The sequence below is a fragment of the Macaca mulatta genome, chromosome 14 (genome assembly GCF_049350105.2).
Source record: "Macaca mulatta isolate MMU2019108-1 chromosome 14, T2T-MMU8v2.0, whole genome shotgun sequence".
In the NCBI taxonomy this organism is placed as follows: Eukaryota; Metazoa; Chordata; class Mammalia; order Primates; family Cercopithecidae; genus Macaca; species Macaca mulatta.
This window is the reverse complement of record NC_133419.1, coordinates 18,774,565-18,799,356: the sequence shown is the minus strand read 5'-3', so window position 1 is coordinate 18,799,356 and position 24,792 is coordinate 18,774,565. Positions and strand designations below refer to the sequence as shown.

Here is a 24,792-nt window from a genome sequence, read left to right as displayed (position 1 = left end):
CAGAAGTGGTTATAGACTACTTGGTATAGTTCAAGGACTATGGTTCCCATGGAAAAATATGAGACTTTTTAATACTAGTTATAAACTTGAACATCAAGATATTTTAATGCCTATAAAGCTAACGTTCACTTTTATAAATATTGCCAAAAAGACAGTTTGTAAACATTTAAAGAAAATAAAGCCAAGTCACTAACATGCTTGATACTAACACCATATATATTACAGTATTAAGGCAGGGGAGACCCCAAACTCTAGAGCAATGGAGACATTCTTTAACCAGGACAACAAAGTTAAACAAAGCCAGAATCAGAACTCAAACTGGAAAGCCAGGCAATTATCCAATCATAATTTGGTAAATTAAAATGAATTTTAGGCCGGGTGTGGTGGCTCAAGTCTGTAATCCCAGCACTTTGGGAGGCTGAGGCAGGCAGATGGCTTGAGCCTAGGATTTCGAGACCAGCCTGGGTCTTGAAACCCCATCTTTACCAAAAATACAAAAAGTAGTCAAGCGTGGTGGGGTGTGCCTAAAGTCCCAGCTACTCGGGAGACTGAGGTGGGAAGACCACCTGAGCCTAAGAGGTTAAGGCTGCAGTGAACTGAGATGGTGCCACTGTACTCCAGCCTGGGCGACAAAGTGACACCCTGTCTCAAAAAAACAAAAAAAAAATTAAAATTATTCTCTGAACTGATATTTAAGTGGTTTAGGAAAAAATTGTTATCTTGAAAAATTATTCCCAATACAAAAGTGTGAAATATCCTACTAAGTAACACAAAATTGACGGAAATAGCATATACACATAGATATTATATAATACTGATTGCTACAAAAATAGATTTTATTTTTATTTCAATTTATGATGTACATGTCTAAGGGTTTTATAGACCCTTATTTTTATTTCCCTAGTAATAAGCCAGTCATGATTTATTTTTATTTGGTAGTGTCTTCTTTTTCTTCAGTTAAGTTCTCTGAGATTATTTTTAATGCTATGAGTAAGCAAGCTCCAAATACCATAGCTCATGTGAGGATTAGCTTCACAATATAAAATGGACACACAACTAGGGACTATTAGGAAACTCCTAAGTCAATCTAGGGAATCAAATGATGAAGTGGCTAGCAAGCTAAACTCTAAAGATCAATAAGGTCAATTTTTAGGATGCTGAGCCATTCTTAGTAATTCAGACCAGATTTAGAGGCCAAAGGACAGAAGCCACAGTTAAAGAAAACATCTTAATTAAAATTATTACCAAATTTGATTGGAAACAAACTTATACAAATAGTATAGGCAACAAATGTCTCCAGTCAGATTTTCTTTGAATAAGTAAAATGGAGATAACCTATATAAAATATATAACATTGTAACCTATATAAAAGTCTCAAATACATAAGTAAATTATATATTAAAATAGGAAAACACTATAAAATATATTTTATATATTAACCTCACAGTTTTACATTTATAGTTTTTTATTGCCTTTCCTACTCTCATTTTCATTCTGGTCCTGGTCATTACAAGTTTTGTTTCATCTTGTTATAATGTGTATAATGTTGTAAGAACAAAGTAAGATACTAGTAAGTAAGTAAATAAATCAACTCAACTAAGTACTTTAGGCCTAGTCCCTGACTTTCTACACAAGGCCTATAAATTTTGTTATAACTGACATCTACTGAAATTTATAAGATATGCTGAATATTAACAAAACAGAGAGAAATTTACTTCTACAATATATACACATCTATGCCAAGGAGTTGTTTTAAAGCAAACAGCAAACTAGAACTACCATTTTTGATAAATTTTGTTGATCTGTATCTAAAAAGGAGTGTTACTTACATGTCCTGCATATTGTCCAAATTTCTTCCTTAGCCCAACAGCCAGGCCAGTAAGACATTTTGCTGCCAAAGCCACCAACATGACATTGGTATCCTTTCCAACAACCTACAAGTGGGGGGAGGCGCGTGGAAAGGAAAACAAAATAGTCACAGCCATGTAGAAGAGTATTGAAATTTTATTCTCAAAAGAACTCTGAGGCCAGGTGCAGTGGCTCACACCTGTAATCCCAGCACTTTGGGAGGCAGAGGTGGGTGGATCACCTGAGGTCAGTAGTTCGAGATGAGCCTGACCAACATAGTGAGACCCTGTCTCTAATAAAAATACAAAATTTAGCCAGGCATGATGGCAGGCACCTGTAATCCCAGCTACTTGGGAGCCCAAGGCAGGAGAATCACTTGAACGCGGGAGGTGGAGGTTGCAGTGAGCCAAGATTGCACCATTGCACTCCAGTCTGTGCAACAAAGCGAGACTCCATTTCGAAAAAAAAAAAAAAGAACTCTGAAAGCTCTTATGCTAATATATGACCAATTCTATTTACTACAAGATAGGAGAAATTCTTCTTTCATTGTATTGAATTTGGGAGCTTCCCTTCATCATGTTTAGTCTTCTATCTTGAAGTTCTACTAATAAAACATAGATAAAACCACAACATCAAATTTCTCACTATCCAGTAGTGGCAGTCTGGGCTGCCAGCACTGTTCAACTGTGCAGGAAATGACCCTGATAATGGCAGAGAGACTAGAGGTCTGCTGACTTTGCTTTGGGACAAGGAAAATGAAAAGACAACGTATCTCTGAAAGACACGACTGGGCAACAGCTCTAGCATTCATTACCAAGAAGCACCAGTAGAAACTGCTGCAGGTACCTTCAGGAAGTCCATGGGGACTCTAAATTGTTAATGCTATTGCAACCATTCTTCTGAGGAAGCTTCTGGCCTTGAGGCTGCCACTTCAGTCATCTAATGATGGTTAAGCTTTGATTCAGAGTCTCAGTTGATTCTCCTCTAGCACTGCTTATACTACTGCCCTCCTATGCCACTCCCCACAAAGCCCAGCACTTATCTAAACTCATGGGTAGTAGCTGCATTTGTGTCAATTTAGCAAGACAGTGATTATGACTGGGTTCCTTCCTGGTAAGATTTTGCTGTGGTACACTGCCCAATCGGTGTTAAAAGGCCGCTTTATGATACAATAATATAGGCACGGTGGCATATTCCTGTAGTCCCAGCTACTTGGGAGGCTGAGGCAAAAGGATCACTCACTTGAACGTGGCAGGCAGAGGTTGCAGTGAGCCAAGATTGTGCCACTGCACTCCAGCCTGGACACCAGAGCAAGACTCTCTCTCTCTCACACATACACACATGCATGCACACATGCATGCACACACACACACACACACAAACACAGCTGCTTTATTTATAAATGCCTCCAAACTCTTCTTTTTTCATTCTTTTCCTAGTAGGAGTAATGCCTCCCAACTACTTTGAATTTTATCTAGTCCCTACAATCTGGTGTTCCATAAGCAGAATGCTTTATTCTAGATTCTCTGCATTAAACAACTCCTAACATGCAACATGCAAGAAGTTCTACTTGGCACTTATATGCACTCCTTAAGTGCTGAGGAATAAGGATGAATAAACATTTATTAAAAAACAAATTAGGCACCAACATTTTGTAGGCACTTTATAATCCTTTTTAAATTTAATTTTCACCCAAACCCTATGAGGTAAGTACTATTACTATTTCAACTTTGCAGATTCACAGCCAGGCGTGATGGTTCACGCTTATAATCTCAGGACCTTAAGAGGTTGACGTGGGAGGATCGCTTGAGTCCAGGAGTTCAAGACCAGCCTGGGCAACATGGCGAAACCCTGCCTCTACCAAAAATAGAAAAATTAGCCAGGCATGGTGGCATGCGCCTGTAGTCCCAGGTACTCAGGAGGTTGAGGTAGGGGAATCGCTTGAACCTGGGAGGCGGAGGGTGCAGTAAGCCAAGATCGTGCCACTGCACTCTAGCCTGGGTGACAGAGCGAGACACTGTCTCAAAAACAAAAAACAACAAAAAATGTGCAGATTTCAAAAAGAAATTTTTTTTTGAGACAGAGTCTGGCTCGATCTCAGCTCACTGCAACCTCCCCCTCCCAAGTTCAAGTGATCCTCCCATCTCAGCCTCCTGAGTAGCTGTGACTAAAGGCAAGTGCTACCACACCTGCTAATGTTTCTATTTTTTGTAGAAACAGAGTTTCTTCATGTTGCCCAGGCTAGTCTTAAACTACTGGGCTCAAGGGATCAGCCCGCCTCGGCCTCCTAAAGTGTTGGGATTATAGGTGTGAGCTACTGTACCCAAACCAGATTCTAAAAATTAAATAGAGATTAATGTGCTTACAGTCAGGTAGTTAGCAAATGGTAATGCTGTGTGATTCAAACCCAGGCAATTCTGATTCCAAAGCTTTTGCTCCTTTTATTAAGTAAAGCATGTTCTTCCTCTAAACTTGTGTTAAGTCTACTTTCCTTACGAGAGGATGAGATCAGGGTCGTAATAAACATTTTGTTAAATTTCTAATTACTGTAAGTCTATGGAGAAAAAATTTTCCATTCATTCTGTATTGAAATCACTATTGGTATTTATAAATGTTTTGATTATTTTTCCTTACCAAAATATCTCTCAGATATGATTCAGATGCTAGACTTTATATTTAGCACCTAAATATATATTCTAGGAATGGACACCAAAAACATGTAAGACCCCGTTCCAATAAATTCTAGTTCAATGAATCCAGGACGAAATTTGGACATCAGTATTTTTATATGGCTCAAAGGGTGATTTTGTCATACGGGCTCAGTTAAAGAACTATCATTCTATCCCTTTCTTAGGAGAATACCTCTCCCTATCCATTGTTGGAACAGTAACCAGTGGGAGCTAAACTCTAGATACTCATGATCTTAATGTATAGTATTGAAGAAGATACCGTGAATCTGTTAAATTTCAAGATTGCGAAGGCTCAAATAAACTTATAAGTGAGCAATGGACCAGATACCCTAATACAATATCTGCCTGTCACACTCATTGACACTTATCCCATAAACAAATTATTCTCAACTGGAAAATGAGAGTAGGGAAGATGGAGAAGTGTTTATTTTTAAGACAAGTAACATATGTGGGGAGACTCCATTTCAGAGGTAAGAATCTTTTCAGTAATTTCTGTTCTAGACCAGGGAATGGAAGCTTTAGCTCATAATCTCAATATAATCTAAACAATAGGAAATTTTGTACACAGTTATAAGTACTGTCACTTTTTTCATAAATTGAGGCCTACAGTATTAAAACACAAAGTGCTTTAACGTAATTATCAATTGGTATTTATCTTTAACTAGAAATGAAAGCCATTAGTTAATAATAAACAAAAACACACTGTTGACAGAGGGAAGGAAGCAAATTAATGAAACCTATTATGAATTACTGTGTTTAGAAAACTATGACGAATACAAGCAATAATTAAGAGGGGAAAGTAGAAAGAACAAGTGAAAAAAAGATTAATACCACATAGAAGTCTAAAGATTATATAAGAAAGCACTTTGAAAATCCAAATCTTAATGTAAAGATAAATAAATTATACATATATTAAAAAAACCAAATGCCCATAGGCATAGGCAAGTGACAAAATCAAAGAAGCGATGAGGTGGGAGGGAGGCATCTTATAAATAGAAGAACTATAGGCCGGGCGCAGTGGCTCATGCCTGTAATCCCAGCACTTTGGGAGGCTGAGGCAGGCAGATCACTTGAGGACAGGAGTTCAAGACCAACCTGGGCAACATGACGAAACCCTGTCTCTACTAAAAATACAAAAAAAAAAAATAGCTGGGCATGGTGGCACGCTCCTGTAATCCCAGCTACTCGGGCGGCTGAAGCAGGAGAATCACTTGAACTCGGGAGGTGGAGGATGCAGTGAGCTGAGATCATGCCACTGCACTCCAGCCTGGGTGACAGAGCGCAACCCTGTCTCAAAAATAAATAAATTAATTAAAAATAATAGAAAAAAACAAAAACTATAATCTGTGAGAACAGGAAAGCCCACAGAATATGCTAAATCAGGTGACAACTCAAAACAGTTTAAAAATAATTTCAGGAATACCATAAGAAATTTTAAAGTGCATGTCTTTTTACTACTTTCTTTCTTTTTTTTTTTTTTTTTTTTTTTTTTGAGACGGAGTCTCGCTCTGTCTCCCAGGCTGGAGTGCAGTGGCCGGATCTCAGCTCACTGCAAGCTCCGCCTCACGGGTTTGAGCCATTCTCCTGCCTCAGCCTCCCGAGTAGCTGGGACTACAGGCGCCCGCCACCTCGCCCGGCTAGTTTTTTGTATTTTTTTTTAGTAGAGACGGGGTTTCACCGTGTTAGCCAGGATGGTCTCGATCTCCTGACCTCGTGATCCGCCCATCTCGGCCTCCCAAAGTGCTGGGATTACAGGCTTGAGCCACCGCGCCCAGCCTTACTACTTTCATTAAAGGAAAAAAACTGAGAAATTAATGGGATTACTTGATTTATACAATACAAAGAGATAATTATGGAGGGAAAAAGGATTGGTCTGTAATCTATTCTTCAATCTCATCCTGTTTTTTCCATTTCATCATTTCCCCACTTTTGTTATGTTTCTAGGAAGTCAACATAATACAAAGTTTGTATGTACATATAACTAAAATCAAACAGAAAAAATAAAATGTCAGCTGGGCACCGTGGCTCATGCCTGTAATTCCAGCACTTTGGGAGGCCAAGGAGGGTAGATCACCTGAGGTCAGGAGTTCGAGACCAGCCTGGCCAATACGGTGAAACCCTGTCTCTACTAAAAACACAAAAATTAGCTGGGCGTGGTGGCAAGTGCCTACAAATCCCAGCTATTTGGGGGGCTGAGGCAGAAGAATCACTTGAACATGGGAGGCAGAGGTTGCAGTCAGATGATATCGTGCCTGGGCAACAATAGTGAAACTTCATTTCAAAAAAAAAAAAAAGTCTCTGTCACTACTTAATGCAAAAAGAAAATGTCTTGTTTCAGGTTAATTTTTATAACTGAAGTTAACTTTCCATTGTTTTAAATATTTTAGCCACAAAATTCACTTTCTTTTTACTTGTTTGTAGTCTTTAATTCCCTCCGCCCCACCATGTGAAAAGGGAAAGAAATTTCTACTGCTACCCTGGATCTCTCAGAAATCTATTGTCTACTCAAATATAAAATCCATGATGCTTTCTTTATATAGAACAGCAAGAGATTATATTTACATTCACAATGCCAGTGAAAACCGCAGAATTGTCTTTGTGTGTGAGAAGCTAATATCCTTAGAAAATGCATGTAGAAAACACATAATGATAAGGAAAAAGAAAAGGTTTTCTTTGACACATTGAGAATTCAGCACCAGAGCAGTAAGATTTCTAATAATAATCATATGCTGGAAGAACTGACAGAGAATCTGTAGCTCTCTTCATACGCCACTGGAATATGACTCTCCCTGTCTCAGTGTCCTCTACTATTCCCCTTCCCATTCTTTTCTCTCAGGTTCCAGGTTGGTAAAACTCTTTTTCCCCTAGGGCAATTCTCTTTTAATTTATTTTACACGACTGTGGCTCTTCAAGATGGAAAACTGATGACTGAACAAAGATTTCACAAATCATATCTCTGCCTCCAAATTCCACAGGAGGAAAGCCTAGGAAGGTTAACTACTAGAATATAGTTGATCCTCATCATTCACGAATCCATATTTGCAAATTCAACTACTTGCTGAACTTACTTATAATCCCCGAATCAACATTCATGGTACTTTCCTGGTCATTCACAGACAAGTTCAGAGCTGTGAACATTTTGTGTTGTCTATTGTGCACACTCCCAGCTCTGCCTTCTTGCTTCAGTTCTTACACTATAAACAAGTGTCTTTTTCATGGTTTATTCGGTGCCATGTTTTTGCATTTTTGTGTTTTTTGTTGGTGCTTTTGTTGTTTAAAATGGTCCCTAAGTGTAGTGCTGAAATGCTGTCTAGTATTCCTAAGTGCAAACAGGCTGTGATGTACCTTAGGGAGAAAATACACGTGATAGGAAAAGCTTCGGTCAGGCAAGAGTTATAGTGTTGTTGGCCAAGAGTTCAATGTTAATGAATCAACAATATATATTAAATATGGTATCTCCAAACAGAATAAAACAAAGTTATGTATTGATTGATGGAAATGTTGTGACCAAAGGGTTGCAGGATCCTAACGCTTTATTTCTCTCAGAGGCAATGATTCAATATTCACTAATTTAGTGTTCTCAGTGGCTTTACAGAATATAACTACTACAAGTAATGAGAATCACTATACTTAGATGTGCGTATAATTAAAAACCAACTTCCTCCCATCACCATTATAATCCTCTGTAATTTCAGACTGAGGAAGCAAACAAAATTTTCATTCTTGCTGTATTCAAGATGTTTTCAGAGTTTGTTCTTAAGCACTATAATCATATCCAGTGTTTGATGTATACTTACAGGTTTCATAAAAAGTTACTACATACAAAATGTCCACCAGCAGCATTCAACTTGCTTGGACCTAAGCAATACCAAAAGAGTATTTTCTAAAAATGTTTATCTCTTACTTAGTACTTGCCTGTTTCAAAATTGACCACATATTCCTATACTCTTTATTTTACATACTGATACAATGTAGTGTGTTATCATTTGCTATTATCATGTTTAATATTTGTCCAATTAAATACAGCTAACTTAAATAGCTCATCCTGTAGAATTATAAAACTGGAATATGTAGTTCTAGATCAGCAACTCTCTTTTCCTAGAGAGTTACAGAAGCTATCAAATAGCATACCTAAAGTCAAAGTGACAAAAAACGAAGACTAAAAATGAAACTAACTCACAACAGTAATTTAAAACAATCCTTTAAAAATGTATGTCTATAATTCAAATACTATAGGTAATGTTCCTTAAGTGGCAATGTATATGTAATTAAAAAGATGACTGATAAGAAATTCAAAGGCCTGATTGTTGTTACAATACCAGTACTGAAAGTCCTCATATTTACCTTCTTTAATGCTTTTACTAAATCTGCATAATCGCCAGCTTCCAGTTTGGGGTTTTTTACTAGTACTTCTACAGCCTCTAGGGCCTCTTTTCTCTCTTGCCATTTTTTTGCCTCCTGCAAGATACAATATGAGTCATTTGTAACAGAAAATAAGAGAGTAGAATAAAAGTCTATTTTTTACATTCTGCTAATTCAAAGATACATAATTTTTTTTTTAAATTATAAAACTGGCCAGGCACGGTGGCTCATGTCTGTAATCCCAGCACTTTGGGAGGCCGGGGTGGGCAGATCACGAGGTCAGGAGATCGAGACCATCCTGGCTAACACGGTAAAACCCTGTCTCTACTAAAAATACAAAAAATTAGCCGGGGGTGGTGGCAGGTGCCTGTAGTCCCAGCTACTCGGGAGGCTGAGGCAGGAGAATGGCGTGAACCTGGGAGGCAGAGCTGGCAGTGAGCCAAGATCGCGCCACTGCACTCCAGCCAGGGTGACACAGCGAGACTCCCTCTCAAAAAAATATATATATATATAATATTTCATAAATATATATTTTTATTATATATTTATATTTGCCTAGTGTATATATACTTATATATATATATTTATGTTTATCTAGTGGATAAAAGCCAGAAATGCTGCTAAACATCACACAATGCACGGGACAGCTGACAAAAAATGTCAACATGCAACTTATATTTTATTAAATGCAATCCTTTATTTCTATATTTATTTTATAAATATATATATTTTATAGATATATCAGAAGCATATATTATATATTATATATAATTATATTATATATTTATATATGTTACATATTGTATATAAATATATATCTATTATATATTTTATAGATATATAATATATTTTATAAACATATACAAATATATTATATATATTACAGATATAAAAAACTGGAGGCAATCAGAACAATTGTTTACATATATAAATTTTTATTCACATATAAAAAGTATTTTCATAAGATGTTATAACTAAAGTAATATAATAAACAGAATGCCATAGACGTTTCATTCTCATTTTCTAGGCAAACATTAGTAAGCAGATGTCAAAAAGAAAACATTAATAGAAAGCATTTCTAGCCCACCCATCTCATAGTGGCACAATTACAGGACAGGAATTTCTACACTGACAACATTAAAAAGACCAGAGAAGAACAATCACATAACCAACAACTCACTACTACAGCGGTGGTTGGGATAAGACTGTGTTTGTCAACTGGGGATGATTTTGTCTCCTAGGGAACATCTGGCAATGTTTGAAGACATTTTTGATTGTCATGACTTAGGCAGATGGTATTACTGACATCTAGTGGATAAAAGCCATAGATGCTGCTAAACACCATACAATGTACAGGACAGCTGACAAAAAAATGTCAGCAGTGCTAAGGTCAAGAAACCTTGGAGTAAAGTAGTGGCAGTAGAAATGGAGACAGGGGAGAAATCTGGAGATCTTTAAAGTTAAATCAGAGAGAAAATGAGAAAAAGGAAGTCAAGAATGTTCTGGTTTTATGGCAAGACATGTTTTTAAAAAGTGCTATAATATATATATGTACAAAGTAGTGTGGGAGCAAAGAGGAAGAAGCAACTAACTCACTCTACTAGGGAAGATATGGTGTGGAAGGGGAGGCACCAGGCAAGGGCTCAGCAGAGTGTTCTAATTCTATTCAAGTAATTATTTTACAAGAAATAAATGAAAGAAGTTTAACTATTACTTACAATTTTGTCATAAAAGTCTTTGGGAAGTTTGGAAAGGATTTCTACAGCTTCTAAAAGCTCATAAGCATCTATCTGTGGCACCTCATCACCATCATCACCACCTTCAAGGAGAAAAACAAACCTTAAAAATGGTTAAAATTGTTTTACTCATCAGTTATCAGTCCTTTCACAACCCTGATGAAATTTTAACAGAGAAGGGACCAGAGTTATTAAAGCTACTTGCAACTTATATTTTATTAAAGGCAATCCTACAAAATATGCCTAATGAACACAGATTCTTGTGGCAGTGCCAGTTCTGGTTAATTTTTGCAGAAACCAGTGTTTAAAATTGGCTTACCTCCTTCAGCATCTCCACCAGCAGACTGTTGTTGTTCCAATTTAGCTTCTAGCTCTTGTTGGGAACGAAGAAATCGAGTAGGTCTAGGAGCACTTGTTGGCAGTTTGACCCATTCTTCTTCTAGTTCTTTCAACTGCAAATATCATATATTTTAAACAACATCTGCATCTCCACCATTAGTTTAACATACTTAATACTTACATTTATTGACATATCAGGACCCATTTCTTTCTTTTTGTTTTTTTTTTGGAGACACAGTCTTACTTTGTCACCCAGGGTGAAGTGCGGTGGCATGATCTTGGCTCACTGCAACTTCCACCTCTTGGGTTCAAGCATTTCTCGTGCCTCAGCCTCTCGAGTGGCTGGGATTACTCAAGTGGCTGGGATTACAGGAGTGCACTACCACATCTGGCTAATTTTTGTATTTTTAATAGAGATGAGGTTTCACTATGTTGGCCAGGCTGGTCTTGAACTCCTGACCTAAGGTGATCCTCCTGCCACAGCCTCCCAAAATGCTGGGAATACAGGTGTGAGCCACCGTGCCTGGCCTCCAATTTCTTATTTATGTGGCTCTACCAGGGCAAACAAGAAAAGATTCATTCATTCATTGAGACAGGGTCTCAACTCTGTTGCACAGGCTGGACAATTTTGGCTCACTGCAGCCTCCACCTCCCCAGGTTCAGGTGATCCTCCCACCTAAGCTTCACGAGTAGCTAGGACTACAGGCTGTACCACCATGCCTGGCTAATTATTTTATTATTTATAGAGATAGGGTTTGCCATGTTGCCCAGGCTGGTCTCGAACTCCTGGGCTCAAGTGATCTGTCTGCCTGGGCCTGCCAAAGTGCTGGGATTATAAGTGTGAACCACTGCACCAGCAGAAGAAAATATGTAATTAAATTATATTTCTTTTACAGCATAAGTCAAACCAACTTGAATTTACTATAAGGAAGATGTATGTCTAAGCACTAAGAAAGAACAGTAAGTCCCACTTTTTAAGATACTCTCATTAGTTCATTAATTCAGATACATTTACATCATCAGAAGAGTCTCCAAAACCAATTGTAATAAAAAGCCAGAAAGAATGTACTTCACACAGATAGTAAGTTCTGCCACCCAACAGAACTGCAGAGAAAGTTAGTTATGCTCAGAAAAGCTGACTTCAAAATTAAGAATGAAAAATAATTATTTTAAAGGACAGAATATCAACAACAATGATAGGAAGAAAATATTTTCATATTAACCTTACGCAAAAGCAACCAGAAAACTTTTTGTCTCACCTGAACAGAATTTATATTTTGTAATGGGGGTCTCAGAGCATCTCGAATCCATCTGTAAATCTCCACAGCAATCAGTTTGGCTTCATCTCGAACAGCCTTCTCTCGAGACTCAAAGAGTTTTGGCAACACTTTGATAATTGGCTTAAGCAAGATGATTTTGGAACCAAATTCACTACAAGTAAAAAATTGGGGAAACACTGTCAACATGCAATGTGATTAAGTAAAGCATCAGCTTTTCTTCATTCAAACATAGTTCCATATCTATATATTAGAAGAATTATATAAGTTCAGTTTTTTTAAGGCAACAAAAGGAACTCATAACCACTTACCTACTAAGGTGTTGTTCTTCCAAGAATGTTATTTAGTATGTAGGGCCCAAAATAATATTACCATTTTAAAACAAACGTTCTAGGTAAGCAGACTAGGAATAATTAAAACCTATAAAGGATCAACATGTATAATATCTTTTTTTTTTTTTTTTTGAGATGGCATTTTGCTCATTGCCCAGGTTAGAGTGGTATGGCGTGATTGCGGCTCACTGCAACCTCTGCCTCCCGAGTTCAGGTGATTCTCCTGTTCCAGTCTCCCAAGTAGCTGGGATTACAGGCGTGTGCCACCACGCCCAACTAATTTTTGTATTTTTAGTAGAGACGGGGTTTCACCATGTTGGCCAGGCTGGTCTCGAACTCCTGACCTCATGTGATCCACCCACCTTGGCCTCCTAAAGTGCTGGGATTACAGCTGTGAGCCACCATGCCCAGTCTAATACCTCAAATATATAAAGCTTACAAATATAAACTAGTTTATAAATATTTAGATGAATGAAATCTACTTTTAATAAACCTTTAATAGTTCCTATAATTAAAGTGATTCATTTACCTAGATAGATCACAAATCCTGGCAGTATTTTGTTCCTGACTTTGTGGCTATCACACTGTAACTCTCAGCATCTTAAATCTTTCACTGCATCAGTTTTTTATGGGGAAATAGTTGCATTTTGACTTCTTTCAAAAAGCATATTTCGCCGGGCGCAGTGGCTCACACCTGTAATCCCAGCATTTTGGGATGCTGAGGCAGGTAGATCACCTGGGGTCAGAAGTTCAAGGCCAGCCTGGCCAATATGGGGAAACCCTGTCCCTATAAAAACACAAAATTAGCCAGGCATGATGGTGGGCACCTGTAATCCCAGTTACTTGGGAGGCAGAGGTGGAAGAATCACCTGAAACCGGGAGGCAGAGGTTGCTGTGTGCCGAGATCGCGCCACTGCACTCCAGCCTGGGCAACAGAGCAAGGCTCCATCTCAAAAAAAGAAAAAAAGTGTATTTAACCTTACATATCTGTCATAGATTACATTTCCATGTTCCCAACTGGCCAATTTTAGCTATCTAATATCACTATTACCATTTCTGAGTATCAAATTCTAGAGCAGAAGAGATGTATTTATGAAAGAATACTGAAATTCTGTATGAGTAGTAGGACCCAAATGTATTATTTTTCTATTATCTAATGTGCACAAATTTATCTCATGTGAGCAAATGCAACAAAATTATTCAGTAATAGCTACTAGTGTACTCCAGCGATTTTTTTTCTTGGTTTTTGTTTTTAATTTTTTGGAGATAGGGTCTCACTATGTCATCCAGGCTGGAATGCAGTGGTGTGATCACAGCTCACTGCAGCCTCGACCTCCCCTGCTCAAGCTGTTCTCCAGACTCAGTGCCCCAAGCAGCTGAGACTATAAAGGTGCACCACCATGCCCAGCTAATTTTTTTTTTTGTATTTTTTGCAGAGACGGGGTTTCTCCTTGTTGCCCAGGCTGGTCTTGAACTCCTGGGCTCAGGCAATCTGTCTGCCTCAGCCTCCCAACCCAAGTGCAACAATACAGGCATGAGCCACTGCTCCTGGCCTTGATAATAATAATAATAATTATTATTATTATATTAATAATTATATTATTATTATTATTATTATTGAGATAGTTTCTTACTCTGTTACCCAGGCTGGAGTACAGTGGCACAATCATAGCTCACTGCAGCATCACCCCCTGGACTCAAGTAATTTTCTTGCCTCCTGAGGGGGTGGGACTACAGGCGCAATAAAAAAATAATTTTTAATAAGATACCTGGCTATGCAATATAGTTTAAGTATAAATATCATGAGAATAACCTACATAATCTCTAAGATTTCTTTAAAAATGCCTTTATATTTGGCTCAGCCGATTAAAGAAAAAATTAGAAATTATAGTGGCAATAAACCTTTTTGTTTTAGTGATATTTAACATGGTGCCTGAAGAACCTAACATTTGAGATTTCTTAAATCTTCCTATATATTATCACTGTTTCATCTGACTCTTTTTTCTCTATCCACGACTACTTCTGTAAGGAAAAAAAAGATGGAGCAAGTCCACATGGAAAATAGATACCTTAATAAAATAAAACCTAATTTTGATACTAAACATATCACTATAGAAAACACAAAAGGGTACTAGAAACCTGTTTTAGGTACCACAAATGTTTCTGGTCACCTGAAGCTCTCACTAACAAAGCTTTAGCAAGCTCTGGAACCCAGGATCAAGCAGTTTGGCCTCAGGGTTCTTGAGGGTCCCAGAGAGCTACCTAGTTAAACTATAGATTCTGAAATGCTTTAGGACAAATAAAGAACCACACAGGGATGGGATATATAACAACATCTATGAGGAAAACATGAGATATACCTAACTTGTTATTATCCTACCCTTATTTTCCCAATTTAGCTAAAAAATGAAATAACCAGAGTACACAGCACTCCAGACTAGAAACTTATAATTTAAACATAGAAGATTATAGGCCAGGTGCGGTTGCTCACATCTGTAATCCCAGCACTTTGGGAGGCTGAGGCGGGATCACTTGATGCCAGGAGTTCCAGACCAGCCTAAACAACATGGTGAAACCCCATCTCTATTAAAAACACAAAAATTAGCTGGGCACGGTGGTGCTCACCTGTAGTCCCAGCTACTCAGGAGGCCTGAGGCACAAGAATCGCTTGAACCCAGGGGCGGAGGGTGCAGTGAGCTGAGACCGCACCACTGTACTCCAGTCTGGGTGACAGGGCGAGACCTTGTCTCAAAACACAAAACAAAACAAAACAAAAACACCAAAGATTATAGTATATTTTTAAAATTCAGACATCACTAAGGACATAAAAGATTTATTGATATAAGCATAGTTCTGATAACTAAGACAAGTCACTAAATTTCTTTTTTTTTTTTTGAGACGGAGTCTCGCTCTGTCGCCCAGGCTGGAGTGCAGTGGCGCGATCTCGGCTCACTGCAAGCTCCGCCTCCCGGGTTCACGCCATTCTCCTGCCTCAGCCTCCCGAGTAGCTGGGACTACAGGCGCCCACAACCGCGCCCGGCTAATTTTTTGTATTTTTAGTAGAGACGGGGTTTCACTGTGGTCTCGATCTCCTGACCTTGTGATCCGCCCACCTCGGCTTCCCAAAGTGCTGGGATTACAGGCGTGAGCCACCGCGCCCGGCAAGTCACTAAATTTCTAAGATAATAGAATGAGCGTACTGTTTACTACTCAGAAAAACATCTGCTTGCTATACCATAATCGACTAGAAACAAGGAAACTTCATTCACATTAGAATCTAAGCAAGTCAAATTTTATAAAAGTACATTATGAACAAAGCAAAAAAAAAATTAAAGACCTATAAATCAAAGATCATTCAACAAAATTCAAGAGTTTTTATACTTTCACAGAAGATAAACACCAAAGGAAACATTTTTCTCCAAGATGTAGGTCATACACAAAATCACGAGAGGTGAGGTGGATGATCTTCATTCTGTGAGGGTTTCACTACAGCCGCTTTCTAAAATATCTCATATAGACAGTACTTGGGGACAGGATATCACATTAGAAGAACTGCCAAATCTGAACAAACTAGTGATCTGTCTAATTCAGATTTCCACAGCAAATTACAGCCACTTGTTCCTGAAAGAGATCCTATCCATGAAAAATTTCATGGCCAAACAACAAGGAAGTCTAGGGTTGAAAAGAACTTACTACATTAAGAGTAAACGTTACTTTTCTATTTGCTTTCACTGTGCTTCTCTTTAAAGGCATATAGCATTTGCTTCTACTTTACTAAAAAGGCACCTAAATAAAGCTTTGCTTTAGTCCATAAACTATATCTTTAGCCAACATCTCAAAGTATAGACTTCAAAAGTCTATACTTAAGATAACAAGAGAAAAAGAGCTGCTTAAATACCCTGAGGAGTAGTTTTCCAACAAAAGGCCAGTACTTTTTTTTTTGCAGTGCTTTTCCACCAAAAGGCCAATTTTTAAAATGTATTTATTTATATATTTTTGAGTCTTGCTCTGTCGCCCAGGCTGTAGTGCAGTGGCGTGATCTCGGGTCACTGCAACCTCTGTCTCCCAGGTTCAAGCGATTCTCCTGCCGCAGCCTTCCGAGTAGCTGGAATTACAGGCACGCGCCACCATGCCCAGCTAATTTTTTTGTATTTTTAGTAGAGACAGGTTTCACCATGTTGGCCAGGCTGGTCTCAAACTCCCGACCTTGTGATCTGCCTGCCTCAGTCTCCCAAAGTGCTGGGATTATAGGAGTGAGCCACTGAGCCTGGCCATATTTATTTTTTAAAGAGACAAGGTCTTGCTCTCTCACCCAGGCTGAATTGCAGTGGCACAATCACAGCTCAGTGCAGCCTAGAACTTCTAGACTGAAGAAATCCTCCCTACCTCAGCTTCTTTTTTTTTTTTTAAGAGACGGAGTCTCGTTCTGTCACCCAGGCTGGAGTGCAGTGGCGCAATCTCGGCTCACTGCAAGCTCCGCCTCCCGGGTTCTTGCCATTCTCCTGCCTCAGCCTCCCAAGTAGCTGGGACTATAGGCGCCCACCACCACACCCAGCTAATTTTTTGTATTTTTAGTGGAGACGGGATTTCACCGTGTTAGCCAGGATGGTCTCGATCTCCTGACCTTGTGATCCACCCACCTCAGCCTCCCAAAGTGCTGGGATTACAGGTGTGAGCCACCGTGCCCGGCCCTCAGCTTCTTTATAGTGGCAGGGTCTCGCCATCTTGCCCAGGCTGGTCTTAAGCTCTTGGCCCCAAGTGATCCTCCTAACTCGGCCTTCCAAAGTGCTGGGATTACAGGCACGAGCCACTGCCCCCAGTTGAAAAGCCCAATTCTTAATCTGATAACAGGTCAGAAATCTCTATTCATCTTCATTAGAAAGGGATTCAGATAAAATAACTATAAAACACACTTGAAGGCTAAAATTAGTCACACTTGGGGAATGACTTTCCTTGCTCGGGTCACTTTTCTTGCTTGTTTTGGCATGCTAAGTCAAATTCTGCAGTTTCCATTTCCGTTTAAACCAGGAATCCAAACTCAATTGAGATACTCTAGTTCAGGGGTCCCTAACCCCTGGGCTGTGGAGCAGTACAGTGGCCTGTTAGGAACCAGGCACAGAGCAGGAGGTGAACAGCTGCCAAGTAAGCATTACCACCTGAGCTCTGCCTCCTGCCAGATCAGCAGAGCATTAAGGTTCTCATACGAGTATGAACCCTACTGCGAAATGCACATGTGCGGGATGTGCACACTCCTTTTGAGGTGGAACAGTTTCATCTCAAAACCATCCCCCATCTGCAACACACAATTCTTCCATGGAAAAACTGTCTTCCATGAAACGGGTCCCTGGTGCCAAAAAGGTTGGGGACTACTGCTCTAGTTAACAGAACTAAAACAAAGTCTTACCTTAAGGCTTTCCTCAATGTCTCTACACAGGCCACTATGATCTTGGGATTCTTATTGTCCAAGCCTTTCAAGAGCTCTTCTTGCACAGCCTCTCCTTTCTCAATCTCTATGTACATAAGACAGATCTCTATGCCCAGCTCCTTGGCTTTGGCTTTAGGTTGGTTGAATACTTTACTTACAACACCTGACACAACTTCTCCTGTGGTTCTGTAACATATTATAAAGAACAAAGACCCCACTTTAGTAGTAAGAATTGGAAAATGGTCATGGAAAGGCAGGGGGTGTACAAACACTTTTACAAATGCTAGAAATACAGTAAATGAGTCTTTAATTTTTAAATTTATGTTCAAGAATATTTTAAAAACTTATGTTAACCACAAAATTTTAAGACACGTCATAGCAGACATAGTAACAGTTTATAAATGTAGAACATTCAAACAAAAAAGTAAAGATCCCTTGATATCCCACCACCCAGAGAAAACTTCTTTCAACTTTTTGATATCCCTCCTTCCAGACCTTTCTCTAAGTGTGTGTGTGTATGGACATACAAATATATTTTACAAAAGTAGGGTTACAGAATGCTTGCTTTTATTTTTATTTATTTATTTATTTATTTATTTATTTTTTAAAGAGACAGGTTCAGTCGGGTGTAGTGGCTCATGCCTGTAATCCCAGCACTTTGGGAGGCTGAGACAGGCGGATCACCTGAGGTCAGGAGTTCAAGACCAGCCTGACCAAAATGGTGAAACCTCATCTCTACTAAAAATACAAAATTACCCAGGTGTGGTGGCGCATGCCTGTAATCCCAGCTACTCAGGAGGCTGAGGCAGGAGAATCGCTTGAACCCGGGAGGTGGAGGTTGTGGTGAGCCAAGATCGCGTTATTGCACTCCAGTCTGGGCAACAAGTGCAAAACTCTGTCTCAAAAAAAACAAAAAAACAAAAAAACAAAAAAGAGAGAGGGTCTTGTGCCGTTACCCAGTTGGAGTGCAGTGGTGGGATTATAGCTCATTGTAACCTTAAACTCTTGGGCTCAAGCGATCTTCCTGTCTCAGCCTCCTGAGTAGCTAGGACTATAGGCGCATGCCACTGCATCTGGGCAAAAAAAATTTTTAAGTCGTTTTTAACACTTTTTAGGAAAAGAGGATTTCTTCGCAGAGGGAATGGATATGTACCTTTAATAACAAAAGACTACTCTTGACTCCTTAATAAGACTTTACAATAACTTTACTGCTTTGAATCTCTTCTAAATGAAATGAAACCTATACTACTGGGAATTAGAAAAACTGAGTGGGTTGAGATTACATGCAGTATTTATCAAAAAATAGCTTCTGGTATCAGAAGAGAAATTAAAAAGTGATAGTTTTACTAATGGTAAAGGAAACCCAGTGATGCCAGTTAACCAAATTGTCGAATTAATAATGATCTTTACTGGTATAATCTTTGAAGTAAGTCAAGTATATATTTCTTGTGCAATTAAGTGTTTCAACTTTTTTTTCGTATGGAGGGTTCCTTTCAATAACCCAGAGACCAGAGTTAGGAAAATCAGGTCTATGAGGTATAGGATAGTAGGATGACTAGAAATCTGTCATTCACAGATCAAGTTAAACAGGCCAGGAGTCACTGAGGTTGTTTAGTAAGCATTACCTCCCCCAAGAAATAAAAATGCCTAATGAACACAGGGAGAAAGACGTGATTCTAACATCACCTAAGAACCCTTGTAAAAAATTTAGTTTTTTATAATGCCCAAATCTCTTCAGTGAAATTCTGATAATTCCTTTACTGACAATCTCTCAGTTTATTTTTGAAGTTAGTAAAGACTCTTGCTTTTAGTTTAGAATAATTCCCATACAAAAAGCTTAAAAGGAAAACCACTTGGTCATCAAACCTTAAAGTAAACTCTCAAAATATTATTTCTAATTTATTCCTCTACAGATCTCATGTACCATTTAGATTTCGGGGAATAAAGACTGAATGAAAAACAAGTATTAAGAAACTATGAGGCCGGGCGCGGTGGCTCAAGCCTGTAATCCCAGCACTTTGGGAGGCCGAGACGGGCGGATCACGAGGTCAGGAGATCGAGACCATCCTGGCTAACACGGTGAAACCCCGTCTCTACTAAAAAATACAAAAAACTAGCTGGGCGCGGTGGCAGGCGCCTGTAGTCCCAGCTACTCGGGAGGCTGAGGCAGGAGAATGGCGTAAACCCGGGAGGCGGAGCTTGCAGTGAGCTGAGATCTGGCCACCGCACTCCAGCCTGGGCGACAGAATGAGACTCGGTCTCAAAAAAAAAAAAAAAAAAAGAAACTATGAAAGTAAGAAAATTCATCTATTCTAAAACTGCTAATAACTAAGGACAATCATCTATAAACACACATAACTTATGTAACACCAAACAGGGGTTTTTATCAGTAAGTTGGAAAGAAAGTACTTACTTTCCTGCTACATGGGCATTTTCAACATAAACAAGTGCAGCTTCTAATCCTTTCAATTGAACCACTGCATTGGAATCTGTGACAAATTTTTTGATCAATCCTAAAAATTTGGACCATTCTGGGCTCTTTTCATCCTTTATTTTCTGGAAGATCTTCAGGGCCTCTTCATACCCACTTAACCTTGCTTTCCACAGCTAAAAGAAAAGTAGTATTTTGAAACGAAACACAATTTAATGATATTATCATCTACTGTTAATTTGAGGGGGAGGGTGTGAGAGTAAAAATGAATACCCCATGTCAGGTAATGTGAACAAAGGACCCCATGACTGGAAACAAAAAAAGAGTTTAAGAAATTGGCAGTTTTCAAAAAAGATTAGCTAATAAACTTTTTACAAGTGTTTAGTGTTTATGATACTCTGCCATTCATAATAGGCCATTATAAATGAATCTCACATTGTATCTAAGTATTAGTTATTACTTCTTTATAATATTGTATTAAAGATGTGACAACTCAAACATGAGAAATCACCCTGATGAAACTGCCCCCATCTCCAAAGTATATGCTGTTTTTTGGTTCTATTTTTGTATAATCATTAGGCAGCTTTATATTACACTGTATATTAATTTCAGCCAGTAGATTTCAGACATTTTTACTGAGGTATTCTTTTTCCATTAATTTATTAAACAGATGTTTAATAAACAAAAATCAATTCAGCTCTGGCCCTTGTGGAGCTTACACTCCAGCAGGAGGGGACATTAAGCTATCATACAAATAAGTTTAAAATTAACAAAACATTAAGTACTACAAAGGAGAAGCAACTTGGTGCTATAAAAGTATACACTATAAAAGGCTTTGTCTCAGTGTTAAGAAAAATTTTCCTGAGAAACGGTAATTAAGCTGAGCCCTGAAAGACAAATAGGAACGAATCAGGAAAGAGTGGCAAAGGGGGAGAAAGAACATTCCAGAAGGAACAGTACACTCCAGGGCCCTATGGCAGCAGGGAATATGGTATTTCCCACTCCTATAAAGAAAGAGAAGGGGAGCATGGTACAAAATAAGCAGGAGAGGACTGGAAAAGGCCAGACCATGCAGGACTATGAAGGCCAAAGGAAAGATTCCACTCATTATTCTAAGATCAATGGGAAATCAATGAAATGATTTGGGGGCAGTTAAATGAGAAGTTAGTTCGTGGGATGATCAAATCTGCATTTACTGTGTTAGGCATTAGTGAAGAATTAGATGTTTGTCCTCTACACTATTAGATCAAAGAGACAGAAGGATCAACATATGATTGAAAAACAGAAATAATTTACATGTTATTTGTCTAAATGAAAATGTAATTTGGGGCAGGTGCTATGCTCACAGAAAAAACTGTTCCTTCTAAGGAAGGAATGCTGCCTAACCCACTATAAGAAGAGTTCATTAGGAAGAAGGCATTACCTATTCTGCAACATTAGAGTGAAGTATAACATAAATTAATATCATAGTTGTACATTTACTAATCAATTTAAACCAGATTTTTTTTTTAATTGGGCAACATCTCATTCTATAAAGTAGAATGAGTGTTCCCTAAACCAGATTTAATATCTCTATTCTTTAAGTTTCAAAAACACATAATAAATGCTCAAAAAATGAAAAAAAAAGCACCAAATCACACGAGATTGAAAAACTCTTAGCACATATTAACCACTCAAAAATTGGAAAACCTTTAAGATTTATCTATTTTGTCTGCCCCTTTCAGCGAGAAAATACATTATCTACCAAAAAAAAAAGCATTATAAATAGTTACGATTCTAAATAAGTTCCAAAATTCGCCCCAAAATTTTTGTTGCAATTTAATGTACTACATACCAACAATTTCTATGCGAATTAGAATAAAAACCAACTAGCTCACTGTTAATCTGGTCTTATTTGAAGAGCTACATGTTGATTTTTGATACAGTATTCAGCCTTGGCTAATTTATTATATAGGATGAAGGAATGGTTCTGTGGAGGATATAGGGACCATGGCTCCAAATTTCTACTCTACATATGTAGAACTGTATGTATACAACTGTGTAAGTTAGTATATTTTATTCAGTATTTTTAGTAATCAACAACCATAAATCTTGAATACTCAAATTCAAAACAAACTTTAAAAGAACTGTCAAGAACATAAAGTGGTTAACCTGAGGACTTTGAGTAGACTACATTTACAAGAAGAAATGAAATTCTAAAATCCACCAGATGGTAGATGTTTGTAGTTTTTAAAATGATTAAAAATAAAAGAAACTAGAGGTATAGTTGGGGAAAAAAATAAGATAATCTGAAAGGATGCCCACCAAATAATGACATGATGTGATAAATTGTCTCTTATTAGCTTAAACTAGAAAATAAAGATTGGTAGATTCTGAGGGTAAATACTGGAATGCAGATTATATACATCAGAGAACCAAAAAATGTTGGATTTCTAAGGCCAAATTCAGAACACATCTCCAAAGAAGAGTCTCTATATAATAAAATGTTAGTAACTACTTAAGTATCAGAAGTATATTGTACTGTATATAGAAGGAGATGAAAAAACTAGCCAGTTACTAACTTTTTATAGATACCACTTACTTTTCACTTCACTAGTATCTTTTCTTGGAATTCTTTCCAGAGACTCAAAAAAATTTTTAGTTGAGCTAGAGAAACCTATTTTCAATGAGAAAAAATAACATACCTAACAAGGCTTCAGTATTTTTGAAACTGCCAATGTTTTCACATGCTTCTAAGATGATAGTATAACTGCTGACAAAACAAGCCAATGACACTGAAATCGAATTCCAGAAGAGTCTTACCTTGTGTTCACATTTCTGATCAACTGGCAGTTTCAACCACTCACTGTCATCTCCCATTGTGCTTCCAGGTTTTCCTTAGAATTAAGAGTATTTCCTGGTCAGATAAAGGTAGAAACCTACTTAGCAATCAGGCAATCTCTTAAGACAAAAATAACTTTTCTGAGATTATTATATCATTCATGCAATAACAAGAGTAAAAATCCCATTCTTTGGTCAGATCCCCACTTAATTCAATTAATATTAACTTTTTTTTTTTTAAAGTCACTCAAAAGACAGGGCACGGTGGTGGCTCACGCCTGCAATCCCAGCACTTTGGGAGGCCGAGGCGGGCATATCACCTGAGGTCAGGAGTTCAAGACCAGTCTGGTCAACATGGTGAAACCCCATCTCTACTGAAAATACAAAAATTAGCTGGGTGTGGTGGTGCACACCTGCAGTCCCAGGTACTTGGGAGGCTGACACAGAAGAATCACTTGAACCTGGTAGGCAGAGGTTGCAGTGAGCCAAAATCATCCCACTGCATTCTAGCCTGGGCAAAGAGTGAGACTCCATCTCAAAAAAAATAAATAAAGTCACTCAAAAAATATAAATATAAATATATTCAAGTCTGGGCAACATGATGAAATCCTGTCTATGCTAAAAATACAAAAATCAGCCAGGTGTAGTGGTATGTGACTGTAGTCCCAGCTACTCAGGAAGCTGAGGTGGGAGGACTGCTTGAGCCCAAGAGACAGAAGTTGCAGTGAGCTGTGATCATGCCACTACACTCCAGCATGGGCAACAGAGCAAGACCCTGTCTCAAAAAAACCAAAAATTTGTTTTTTAAAAAATGATGCTTATATATTTTCACAAATGAGAACTTCTTAGATATAAAACAAAGCTAGAATAAAACTGAATTGCTGAGCTATCTGGCCTTTTAAAAGGCCAAGAAAAAAGTTTTGGAAAAAGTCATACTTTCACCTAGAATTACTTATAGAAAATAATCAATATGGGGGCCAGGTGCACTGGCTCACGCCTGTAATCCCAACCACTTTGAGAGGCCAAGGCGGGCAGATCACAAGGTCAGGATCGAGACCATCCTGGCTAACACAGTGAAACCCCATCTCTACTAAAAAAACAAAAAATTGGCCGGGCGCGGTGGCTCAAGCCTGTAATCCCAGCACTCTGGGAGGCCGAGGCGGGCGGATCACGAGGTCAGGAGATCGAGACCATCCTGACTAACACGGTGAAACTCCGTCTCTACTAAAAAAAAATACAAAAAACTAGCCGGGCGAGGTGGCGGGCGCCTGTAGTCCCAGCTATTCGGGAGGCTGAGGCAGGAGAATGGCGTAAACCCGGGAGGCGGAGCTTGCAGTGAGCTGAGATCCGGCCACTGCACTCCAGCCCGGGCGACAGAGCGAGACTCCGTCTCAAAAAAAAAAAAAAAAAAAAATTAGTCAGGTGTGGTGGTGGGTGCCTGTAGTCCCAGCTACTTGGGAGGCTGAGGCAGGAGAATGGCTTGAACCTGGGAGATGGAGCTTGCAGTGAGCTGAGATCGCACCACTGCACTT

General features: G+C 38.6%; 1 protein-coding gene and 1 long non-coding RNA gene across 10 annotated transcripts in view; both read right to left on the bottom strand.

Moving 5' to 3' along the window:
• Positions 1 to 24,792, bottom strand: part of CKAP5 (cytoskeleton associated protein 5) — a 101,093-nt gene that overhangs the window by 57,211 nt on the left and 19,090 nt on the right. For 6 of the 9 annotated variants that reach the window (XM_077962954.1, XM_077962957.1, XM_077962952.1 and 3 more), the window contains exons 2-9: positions 23,243 to 23,336; positions 20,423 to 20,616; positions 17,989 to 18,195; positions 12,235 to 12,406; positions 10,956 to 11,088; positions 10,619 to 10,719; positions 8,883 to 8,996; positions 1,830 to 1,934 (exon numbers count right to left, since the gene is read on the bottom strand). In XM_077962954.1, the coding sequence (XP_077819080.1) occupies positions 1,830 to 1,934; positions 8,883 to 8,996; positions 10,619 to 10,719; positions 10,956 to 11,088; positions 12,235 to 12,406; positions 17,989 to 18,195; positions 20,423 to 20,616; positions 23,243 to 23,299 (1,083 nt within the window). In that variant the 5' untranslated portion in view covers positions 23,300 to 23,336. Of the gene's footprint in view, positions 1 to 1,829; positions 1,935 to 8,882; positions 8,997 to 10,618; positions 10,720 to 10,955; positions 11,089 to 12,234; positions 12,432 to 17,967; positions 18,196 to 20,422; positions 20,617 to 23,242; positions 23,337 to 24,792 lie in introns of all 9 variants that reach the window. The other 3 variants (XM_077962956.1, XM_077962955.1, XM_077962958.1) reach the window with 2 other exon arrangements.
• On the bottom strand, positions 18,617 to 20,295 carry LOC144334256 (uncharacterized). The gene is made up of 2 exons (XR_013403934.1): positions 19,078 to 20,295; positions 18,617 to 18,797 (listed from the first exon to the last, which is right to left on the bottom strand). It is a non-coding gene; the product is annotated as an uncharacterized LOC144334256 (long non-coding RNA).